The sequence below is a fragment of the Dama dama genome, chromosome 12, assembly GCF_033118175.1.
Source record: "Dama dama isolate Ldn47 chromosome 12, ASM3311817v1, whole genome shotgun sequence".
NCBI lineage: Eukaryota > Metazoa > Chordata > Mammalia > Artiodactyla > Cervidae > Dama > Dama dama.
The window spans coordinates 78,340,513-78,352,771 of record NC_083692.1 but is presented as its reverse complement, the minus strand read 5'-3'; the positions used below and the strand labels follow the sequence as shown (position 1 = coordinate 78,352,771).

The 12,259-nt window shown below is 42.5% G+C and overlaps 1 gene segment (V, D, J or C); it reads right to left on the bottom strand.

Moving 5' to 3' along the window:
• Positions 1-6,027: 6,027 nt before the first annotated feature.
• Positions 6,028-6,815, bottom strand: LOC133067054 (T cell receptor alpha variable 12-3-like). The segment is given in 2 exon segments: positions 6,028-6,392; positions 6,812-6,815. Coding segments are annotated over 2 exon segments (369 nt in total).
• Between the last annotated feature and the right edge of the window lie 5,444 nt (positions 6,816-12,259).

The following is a 12,259-nucleotide window of genomic DNA, read 5'->3' as shown; positions in this document are numbered from 1 at the left end:
TCAAGGTTTCTGACCAAGGTGATTAGAGAATTTCAGAGACAGAGCTGCCTTTTGCCTAAATGAGGATGAGTTCACAAAAAGCAGTTGGGAGGTCTGGAGGGTGAAGTAGCTGGAGTGGTGGAAATCAGGAGATCACCTGGAGATATACCAAGAAAAAGATGCCCAAATGGGGATGTCAGATAGATCATTTAATATACAAGTTCAGAAATCAGAGGAGCCATGTGGGTTTCAGATATAAATGCTGATATTTAAATAGTTTTTAAAGCCAAGAGATTGGATACAATTAGCTGGAAATAAATTGTTGGTAGAAAGTAAAAGAGTTCTGAGAATAAATTCTTGAGGCATTCTAACATTTAGAGATCAGGGGGATGAAGGAAAAACCCTCAAAGGAGACTGGGAAGGAGCAACTGATAACAGGAAGAGAACCAAGAAAGTGCTCGGTCTCTAAATCTAAAGAAAGAATTTCAAGAAGGGAGGGTTCTATAATCTCAAATGTCATCCTTATTTGCTATGAAATTCATAAGTTGAAACTCTAATCCCCCAATGTCACTGCATCTGAAGGTGGGGTCTTTGAGAGGAAATTAGGGTGGAGCCCTCACTGTGGGATTTGTGCCTTTATAATAGATGCAAGACAGGCTGTTTCTCTCTCTACTCTCTACGTGAAGATACAATGAGAGGTGAGCAGTCTGTAAACCAGAGACGGGATCTCACCAGCAACTCACCATGCTGGCACTCTGACCTCAGACTTCCAGCCACAAGAATGGTGAGAAACAAATAAATCCACTTTGCTTATAATCCACCCAGTCTATTGTACTTTGGTCCAAACAAAGACACTGCTTCAAATAGTTAAAAATACTAGTTGGAACAATAAATGCAAGTAAACACAAATATAAATAGGCAAATTCTCCTATTAAGTTACAGAGACAATCTGAATGATATTCAAATCTTGCTTAGGAGACATAAAAATAATGCAATGAAGTGACATAAATGTTAAAAGTCTGTGATTGGGCTCCCTGCTGGACTCAGGCGGTTCAGCAAGCATCACATTCAAAAAAGGAAGGATGGATATGAGTGTCATAGCAGGTGGGGGATGGGGAGAGATTATTCCTTTGGTGCTAAAAGGGGAAGAGTAAATTAGATCAGAGACTTTTACTTAACATCAGAATGGAACATGTAACATTAATTACTTAATCAATGCAAATTAATAAAAAACAACAATTTTGTTTGTCAGTCAGAAAGTCTAAATATGACTCGGTCTCAGGTGAACAACTCTGATATTTGTTAAAGCCATGAAAAAAAAAAATGACTTGGGCACCACATGTTTATGTGCAGAAAGGGAGAGTCCCATTCCAATTGTCGATGGTCAGAACAGACAGGTATACTGCGCCAAATGAAGGGGACCTCACACTAAGGAGAATGGCAACAGAGGCATATCTGCAGAGAAACCTGAGCTACATTCTACCAGTAAAGAAAATATAGCACATCAATAAATGATTCTGGAAAGAACTGTGAGAAAAAGAAGAGTACACTTACATAAGCTCAATAAAGCTGGAAGGAGTGAAACCAGGAGAGCAGAAATGAGAAGAACTTCTGTAGGTAAAGAGGACACAGCAGTAAATTGACACAGACACTCAACATAGCAAAGCAATTAGCATCCCATGCCGGTAGGAGAGAGGGTCTGTTCACGGGACACTCCTTCTGTGGTCTAATGATAAGATGCAACTCTAAAGGGAAAAGACTTCCCTACCCAACTTATTTTAGCATAGAGAACCTAATGTTGAAAATATTAAGCAGAGAAATCTCAGCTGAAATGAAAGTCTGGTCAGCGGGGGTCCTTTTGACAAGGTCAAATCAACTTCCTTCTTTCTGAGCACTCCATTGACTTGTACCAGTTAGAAATCAGGTCTCCCTTGTGCTTCTATTTACTTCTTGATCCTGTTGATAGATTTTCTTTCACATATAAGACCAAATCAAAGCGTCAGTTTGAAATTTTATATGATTCAAAATATCTGATCAAACACATGTACTCTCCTCCTTTCTCAGCAAACTTCCCACTGGGATGAAATTTACAAGTATAAATAGGATGATACTAAATCCATAATGTGAAAATAATAAAAATATGAAAGATATCAACAGTTCCCATAAGACAAAAAGAGATGTGAGCATTCTGATGGGTGAGACAGAGATAGAGAAAGCACAGCCCGAAATGAACTATGAGAAGATTCTATTGGACATGCAAGTGAAGGAAACTTACTCCTTAGGAACCTATAGAGATTCTGGACTGAGAAAGGATAAGTGTGATGGAGGGCTGGAGGGACAGCACGTGGGGACCAATTGAAGGTCAATATGTGGAATAGTTATACTAGTCTCCCTGCTACTGGGCTTATATGTGAGAAGCATAGTAGGCTAGCCTGTATGTGGGCACCTGATGTTCACTAAAGTTGAAATAAAGCACCTGGAAGGCTATTTTTTCCTGTGAGTACTTAACAGAGCTAAGCCACCTTCAAACTGATATTAGGTGGAAAGGAGAGGAAGAAACAAGTTAATAACCAGTTCCCTGCTCATTCATCCTAAAAAGAAGCCTGCCAAGTAACATGGTAAGTCCACATGGCCAGACTACTGGCCAAGAATCCCATTCAGGAAGAAACTTTGTGGAGAAGAGGGACACAATGACACAAGAAGTCCATCCCACTACCCAGTTCTTCATTCTTAAATATAAACCAAGAACAAAGTAACACTAGTCATTAATAAGTACAGACGGTATCTCTTTCTATACCTTGAAGCGCCAAGTCATCAACTGTGAATATGAGAGTCATTATACCTGGAACAAAAATGATGGCAGAATGTCATGCTTTATGGTCTCATATGGAAATGTGTATTTGGAGAATGACCAAAGGATCTAAGAGAATAATATAATGGTTCCTTGGTCACTACTCTCAAAAAAATCTGGAGTCTTAGCTTTGAATAATAATTCTTTATATATTTTTAAATTTTTCTCTCTCAAGTTCTTCACCATATATTATTTTAATTTTATCAGATTGGTAAGAAATAGAAAGGGCTTCCAGGTGGCTCAGATGGTAAACAATCCACCTGCAATTTGGGAGACCTGGGTTCGATCCCTGCAATTTAGGAGACCTTGGGAAGATCCCCTGGAGAACGGAATGGCTACCCACCCCAGTACTCTGACTTGGAGAATTCCATGAGCAGAGGAGCCTGACAGGCTACAGTTCATGGGTCGCAAAGAGTTGGACACAACTGAGCAGCTAACACTTTGACTTTTCACTTTTCCCAATTAACAGGAAGATTCTGGCCTGGAGAATTCCATGGGTTGTATAGTCTATGAGGTCGCAAAGAGTTGGACATGACTGAGTGACTCAGTTTCACTTTCAAGAAATGGAGAAAGAAATTAACTTTTTAAATACAATAATTTTCAAGTCTACCATTTATTGAATGCACCCACATGACAAGAGAGTTCCATGCTAGTAGTAGGCACTGCTGGTGCTCAACCTAGACCGCCTTTTCCAGGCCAGTGGACCCAATTCCCAGCTGCTGCAAGCGTTGGCTATGTTTGGCTCATAGCTGCCCTCTTTCCCAGAAAACTGATCTACGCCAATAAACACTTTTCTCCAGTAGAGTATACCCATGCTCCAATGAGTGCCTTATTCTAAGATGAGCTGTTTATGACCCCCTTGACTCAAGGTGGGAGGGATCAATTCTGTGGGGCATTTCATGCTCCTGAGACCCCCAAGAAGTTGGACTGGATCAAGAGTTCAGCTCAGCCGCATTCATTTTTACCCTCTTCCCCTCCCCACTTAACTTGCTTTTCTCAAAATAAGATGGGTGTCAGAAATCCCAACTTTGGCTTTGTTAAGAAAGTCAACCTAAGACAATACGCTACCTCACTTAATCATAAACCTATCCTGAAATATATGAGTATAGCCTGAAATCAAGTCACTCATTAGCAACAAAAGATAATCAGACCAGCACCATAAACCAGGTTCTTTCCAGTGGCACCAGAAGACACACAAGTGGAAAGAGAATTCGAGTATCTTGAGCTCAACACATTTCATGCTCTTTCTCACTGTCTTTCAAGAGCTTTTCCCATGATTTGGAACTATTTCTGAGTCATAAGTTTCCAGACTGAGAATTTGAAGCAAATTCCAATTAGATTACATCCTTCTTTGCATGCTAAGTTGCTTCAGTTATGTCTGATTCTGTGCAACCCCATGGGTTGTAGCCTTTTATATTTCTACATCCTTTTAGTCAGTGACTATGTGAACAAAACTGAGTAAAAATCTTAACTAGTCATTCCCAGCTTTTCCCACTCTTTGGACTAAACAAACAATGTCATGTCTAACAGACCACGACTCCAGTTTTACGACGACTGTAACTTCTAATTTTTTCCCTAGATCTATTTGTTGTTGTTCAGTCACTCAGCCATGTTTGACTCTACAACCTCATGCACTGTAGGATGCCAGGCTTCCCTGTCCTTCACCATCTCCTGGATCTTGCACAAACTCATGTCTATTGAGTCTTGATGTCATCCAACCATCTCGTCTTCTGTCATCCCTTTCTCCCCTGCCTTCAATCTTTCCCAGCATCAGGGTCTTCCAATGAGTCAACTCTGCATCAGGTGACCAAAGTGTTGAAGCTTCAGCATCAGTCCTTCCAATGAAGATTCAAGGTTAATTTCCTTTAGGATTGACTGGTTTAGTCTCCTTGCAGTCCAAAGCACTCTCAAGTGTCTTCAACACCACAGTTCAAAAGCATCAATTGATTTCCATCAGATCACAAACATTTTTCCCAGACTTTGGCATAAGTTATAGGACAATTTCACAGTGCTGGTGAGTCAGGAGAGGGTGGATATTCATATCCTTGTTGGTATTCCCAGCTCCTCTCACCAACATTTTCTAAAGCATCCTCAATACCATATGGTCTTTGATAACTGATCCATGTAGGTCTTTAATCACCATAACATTGGTTACTCAGAGATCCTTCTCAGGAAAGCTGTACCCCTACACCCTGCTGTAGGTATGGGACATTTTATGGCTGTAGCTAATTCTCTCTACCATCCCAAGCCACACTCAAGTACATAGGAATCAATGCACTCTCCCACAAGGCTCACACTTGGAACTTTGAGTTCTATTCAGCCTTTACTCAGAAGTGGTAACATAAACCTCTGATCTGAATTCCTGCAGCTGTCTAGGCTTTTTGTTTCAACCAGTTCTCACCTTCTGATGCTAGTCCTTCCATCCACCCATCAAATGTATCCTTATCAAATCCACCAATTGGGTTGCAGTTGAAGGTGAAGATGAGGTGGCAGACCTATAACTAAAATAATTCATGACTTACAACTTTTTCAAAATAGTTGCTTAAGACTCCTTTCTGGGACTTCCCTGGAGGTCCAGTGGTTAAGACTTGGCCTTCCAATGCAGGGGGACTTTCCAATTCTCTTTCCACTTGTGTGACTTCCAATCCCTGGTCTGGGGACTAAGATCCCACATGCTTCACAGCCAAAAAGCAAAAAACATAAAGTAGAAACAATATTGCAACAAATTCAATAAAGGCTTTAAAAATGGTCCACATCAAAAAGAAAAAAAAAAAAAAAAACCCTTTAAAAAAAAGACTTCTGCATTTATGTTTTTCCATTTTCTAAAGCAATGCATATCAAACACCTTGAATAACTACATGGGGAAAGGGCAAAATGTGCCAGGAACTATGAGGGAGTATCTCAGTTATCATATTAAAATATTGTTGTCATATATTTTATGCATGATAAATACCAATTTTAAGCATCATAATACCAATTCCAGTGAGTAAAGTTATGGTACAAAACTAGACTACAATGAAAAGATTGAAAAATATTTCATTCAGACCAAACTGTGTCTTTAATTTCCCTTCAGAATCAACTGTTTCAGAATTATGAAACAATTATGAAACTTCCCTAATCAATCAAACCTTCTACACTGTTACTCTTAATCCTCATTTACATCTGGAGAGGTAACAGGATGTCTGTGCCCTGCAGCCTCAGCTCTCCAAGAGGCACTGCTGGGGCCCCAGCAGGTTTGGGCACAGGCTGCAGGTACCTGGGGAGCACTGTGTGCTCGCTGCACAGAGGTAGGTGGCTGAGTCGCTGGGCTCGGAGTCTCTGATAAGCAGGGAGACATGCTTGTTGGCTTTAGTGGCCTGCGCTGTAAATTTTCCTTCCTCTTTGTTTTTGTCAAGATATACGGACAGCAGAAACTCAGGGCCTTTCCCAGGGTACTGTCTGTACCATACGAAGTACTGAGAAGCACTGTCAGAGTAAGTGCAGTTGAGAGAGGCGACAGCTCCCTCTGGGACAGGCAGAGATGCAGGACTCTGCTCCACTGTGTTCTCTGGGCTGCTCACTGCTGTGCAAAGAGACAGTGAATGGTCAGTCAAAGAAGACTGGTTAGGTAGTGGATGCTTCCTCTCCAGAATTCAAGTTGTTTTTTCACAGGCTTCCCACCTCTACCATCCCTTATTTAAGGGAATAGTGTTCATGATTCTCCATGAGCCTAGAAGGGACGATGACTCCAAATACTATATTTTATGGTCCCATAGAAATGCCCCAAACTTAGAGATTAACTGAAGCCACAAGATCACTAATAAAACTCTTGAAGATTTCATCATTCTTGCTTCCTCTGGTTCACTGAGGATTCAAATTTTAAGCCCTAAAAAAAAAAAAAAGAAAAGAAAAAGAGTTGAGCTCAGACATTTCAATTCTTCTGCTCTAGAAATCATAAAAAGAGCCTGTTCTACCAAAGAAAAAAGAGACTTTTTGCATTACCCATGCAACATACCACCGAACTCCTCTTCTCTCTTCCCACTTTCTCCCTCTCTCTCTACCTCCCTCCGTCCCTCTCTCTCCCCCACCCCCCCCCCCCGACTCTCTCTCTCTCTCTCTCTCTCACACATACACACACACACACAGAGGAAGGAATACATGATCAGGGTACCTGAGAAGACACTGCCATCTTGTGGACTCAAGACCCTGATCAAAGAAATATTTGAAACAGATCCTTACTATGGGAACTGATGAAAGCAAAAATCTCCCACTTTATTTAAATTAAAATTTTGAGAAGCATATGGTCCATGTCAATGTGTGTGGGGAGAAGGTGATGTGTACATGTGTGTTTTATATCAAATGGCAACACTTGTCTGATTAGAAGCAGTTTTATCAAATGGCCACTCTCTCACACTGAAAAATCAGTCCTAAGGTATTCTAGTGATAGAAGTCTGGGTGAGGCTATCATGATTCAGGGGATTTGTGTAGCTCTTCTTCATATCAGGCCAGACCCTTCCTATCTTATTTCCCCACTTCTATTTTCAAAGAAATCTAGTCTAACTCAAAAGAATCCTCTTAAGACACAATGACCTAAAATCTGACTGAACAAACATGTTTCCAGCTCACAACTTGGGCAGATTTTTAACAAAGTCAAGGACTTAATTCTTAATTCCATTTTGTACCAGTGTCCTATCTGTGTGGAAACATTGCTTACTTGGGCTGATGGTCGTAGTAGATGGACCAGTCTTCAGTACCTAGAGTGTAAATAAAACCCAAAGGATGGGTGCATGGATCTAATCCCTCTTCTTGTACACAGCCCTGGCATCTCAGGATTAATCTCCAAAGTTATGGGTCTGGTATCAGTCTCTCTAACAAGCTTCCCTGGTGGCTCAGTGGTAAAGTATCTACCTGCCAATGCAAGAGATGAGGGTTCAATCCCTGGGTCAAGAAGATTCCCCAGGAGAAGGAAATAGCAAGCCACTCCAGTATTCTTGCCTGGAAAACCCTATGGACAGAGGAGCCTGGTAAGGCTATAGTCCATGGGGTTGCAAAAGAGTCAAACATGGTTTAGCAACTAGACAAGAACAGCAACAATCACTCTCTGCCTTTCTATTGTACCCTAATCAGCAAACCAGGTTTATCAGAGGGCTATCTATGCAAAAAGCTTAATCGAGTCTAATGGAAAAAGAAGCACAGACAAGTACTGTTCTTTTTCATTTCACTTCCTGCCTCATGCTTTTGTAGAAGCTAGTGGCTAGAGACCAGCAATGCAGCAGGTCCGTTTCTGCTCAAGAATTAGGTAAACAGTATCCATCAAAGACTGACTGGTCAGATCCTCCCTATTCCCACCGACGACTATGTAGGAAGTAGGATGAGGGAGAAGATGCTAACAGTGGGATCCTTTTCTTTAAGAGAACATTGCTTTTCACAAAACTCACACAGCTATTTCTCACTCTACTCCTTTTCTGGGAATCCTATCATACTTATGTCAGAAAATTTTACAAAGTCCCACAGGTCCTTTAGTCTCAGTTCATTTTTCTCCATTCTTTTTCTTTCTGCTCTCTGACTGGATAATTTCAGTCAACCTATCTTCAAGTACTTTCTCCTGCCTATTCAAATCTATGGTTGAATTTTTCTTAGAAAATGTTCTCTGCATAGCAATTTCTCTGCCCTGAGAGAGTGCTGTTATGTGACATATAGACAAGCCCTTTGCATTAGTCCTGAGCGGGCCCTGAGACAGGTTAGAGCGGTCAAGCTCTGTTCTATGACAAAGAGCTCTGCTCCCTCCACCACCAGGAACCCACACTGGGTATGCAGGCAGCTATCTAAAACCTGTCATGGATCCAGTGATGAAAAGATGGAACAGGGCAAGTTAAAATACCACAGAGCTTTCCTACCAGTCGTCCGTTACCTTTTCTTATGTGTTTGCTCGGTTGCTGCACAGCTTTCTGTGGTGTTTGCCTCTATGTACAGATTAATGTGCTAAAGTTTCCTGTCTCTCTAAGCTGGCCTCTTCCTGGGCCTTTGGCTGCAGAGAGAAGACTTTCCATGGACTTTTTTGTCTGCATCTGTTGGCGCTTCCAGTTTCCTGGCTTCTCCAGGACTCACTTCGGTTACATGAGGCAAAAGAAAGCTCAGGGAGCTCACTGCTCTGTCATCCCTCAAGCCCCAGGTTCCTTAGCTAGTCTGACTTCTCTCCAAATTCTTATGTTTTTCTTTTACATGTGGTCCAGGGTTTCTAACTGTCCTCAACAGGTTGAGTTAAAAAAAAAAAAAAAATACACCTACTACAGCTTGTCAGAAGTGGAAAGTATGATGCTTCCTTCTTTCCCTGAAGAGCGAAACTCTGATCAGCTTGGCTAGTCCACCTTCTTGGCAGCAGACCAGTCAAAATGGTATTAAAATTATTTAATTCTTGTTCAGCCACCTAGATTCTCCTGTTGAATGAATATGGTCCTAGATTGTGAAGATAACTATGGTTTACTTGAGTACACTGCTCTAAGAATTCCCTTAAATGGCCCAGTAGGCCCAAGGTTGAGAATATAAATAATCTCTGTAAATGGTGTGAAAATGCCCTTATTCCTCTTGCTCCTTATCATTCTATATCGAAGTTTTGAGTGTGATTAGGAAATGACTAGGAAAAATGGCAAAGTTATAGCTACTAGAATGATCACACCAATTTTGTGGTAGTGGAAAAGGAGCAACAACCCAGGTACTAGGAAAGGGAAAAGCTTAGACCCGGGAAAGTTTGTGTTTGTTGGAAGGGAAGACTGTTCATGCTCTCTTTGTATGCTAGACCCAGCACTACAGCCTAAGCAGAACAACCATGTGGTCTGTGAAAACAGAAACATTGATATGAATATGGCTTGTTCTGGACTGTTCTTCTGTGCCTGACATCATCAATGGAAGCTGTTCAACATGGATTCCCAACCCCCTATGTGTTCAAACCTATAAATCAGCACAACTTTGTTTGAGTATGGCAGGTTCAAATGCATATGCTTTGGTGTCTGCCCATCTTGAATGACATATAACTTAACTGCTCATATAATTTAATAAGTGATGTAATGATGATTCTAATCAAGTTTAACAATAAATTTAAAACTGGACCAATCGGTCTCCCTTGGAGTTATATGTTTGTGTTTGGGAAGAAAGAACATCTCTTCATTGGGAAGGATGGTTGATCTTTGGTCCCTTTTTAGAAATTAAACCAAAGACCAGTGTGACCAATTTCCTTGCATGGATCATAATGAATATTATACTACATCCAAGCTTTTCATATCCTGGACCTTATTCACAATTGACTGAATCTGGGATCCTAGGAGACATGACTGAGCTTAAGCATGCAGATTGGTCTCATCCTGCTATATAAATTTCTGCTCACAGTTGCTGTTTCTTCGCTAAGCTGTGTTCAGCTCTTTTATGACCCCATGGACTGTAGCCTGCCAGGCTCCTCTGTCCATGAGATTTTCCAGGTGAGAATGCTGGAATGGGTCACCTTTTTCTGCTCCAGGGTATCTTCCCGACCCAGGGATCGAACCAGTGTTTCCTGTGTCTTCTGGATTGCAGGCAGATTCTTCACCACTGAGGTACAAGAGAAGCCCTGCTAATAATGGTTTTAATTAAATGTTGTTAGAGAAAAATCAAATAGAACTAATCTCAGTCTTTGTCATTCAGAGAAATCAGAACAGCAGATGGAGTGGCAAACTCTCAAGAAAAGTTTCTAGAAACTAATACAATTTAGAACCATGAGGTGAATGTTGTTGAAAGGCAGTTCACTGTGAATCTCTTATACTTCCACATGATGTTCAGGGTTTACCAACAATGTAAGGTCATTACCACTCAACCTGAACCATTTCTCAGAGTTGTGTTTGCAGCATGTAACCTTGATGGATGGGGTGATGTCTTCTCTGAGACAAAGAATGAGCTTGCTTACTGCTTGGTGAAAATAGCAATGAATTCCCCAAGCTTGCTATTCATCAGCCATGACACAACCCCATCGCATGCATAGCATCCATTTACACCCCTTAAATCACCATGAGAGACTTATGGACAAAGGCAACTGAAGCAAATACGCTAGTGTTCATGCTGCTTGCTGTGTCCTAAGTAATGATGTCCTTCATCTCTGACACAGGATCTGTGACTTTACTGATAGCACCAAAGAAACAACAAGCTATTAGCCTGTAAGAGAGTAAGATCAAGGGGGAGGGAACTAAGATGGCGGAGGAATAGGACGGGGAGACCACTTTCTTCCCCAGAAATTCACTGAAGGATCACTTGAATGCTGAGCAAACTCCACAAAACAACTTCTGATCGCTAGCAGAGGACATCAGACACCCAGAAAAGCAGCCCATTGTCTTCGAAAGGAGGTACAACAAAATATAAAAGATAAAAAGAGAGATAATAGAGTTAGGGATGGAGACCCGTCCTGGGAAGGGAGTTTCCAAATACCAGGAAACCCTCTCACCGGCAGGTCTGGGGGAAGTTTTCAAATCTCGGAGGGCAACCTAACTGGGAGGAAAAATAAATAAAACCCACAGATTACATTCCTAAAAGCAACTCCCAGCAGAAAAGTACCCCAGACGCTCGCATCTGCCACCAGCAAGTGGGGGCTGAACAGAGAGGAGCAGGCAGCATTGCTTAGAGTAAGGACCGGGCTGAATGCCCTGAGAGCAATTGGAGGGAGCTAAAGTGAGATAGCAACTTAAACTGTGGGATAGCAAGAGAGAGAATTAACCTGGGGAAAGCCCTAAATTTAGGCACTACCCGCCCATTCCCAGAAGTAAGGACTGAGCGAATACCAAAGAAGAGCTAGCAGCTGTGGACGGGCCCATCCCCCACTGGAGGCAGGAGGCAGGGGGGAGGGGAAAGGGGCAAACGCGGCCCCAGAGACGGCGCCCCCTACCAAAATGCAAACAGGCTCCCAGCTTATAACCAAAGACTTCCTGAGATTCTGGATGGTTGACATCCGCCGGGAGGGTCACAGCCAGAAATCAGCTTCCCAGAAGAGACACAAGGCGCACCCAACCGCTGAGCACGGAAACTGAGGCCGGGACCGCGGAGGGGAGAAGGCGCACCGCACCTGGGGAGAGTGCTCTCGTCAAGCTCCTGGCTGCCTGAGCTGCTCTGGTTGGGGAAGGCACAAAACGCAGGCCCAACCTGAGCAGCTTGGGCCTGGGAAGTGCACGCAACTCAAGGCCCATTCCCTGGAGAGCAGTGAGCCTGAGCAGTGTAGACGGGGAAGCACACACGCTGCAAGCGGGGGCAAACCCAGTGTGGCCGGAACACTGCAAGTGCTCCCCACACTCGCCAGTGACATTTGTCTGCAGTACCCCTCCCTCCCCACAGCACCACTAAACAAGCGAACCTAAACAAGAGACCACCTCCGCCCGCTTCAGTGTCTAACACTGAAGAGACCTGCAAACAGAAGCCAAATAAACAAAGGGAACCGCT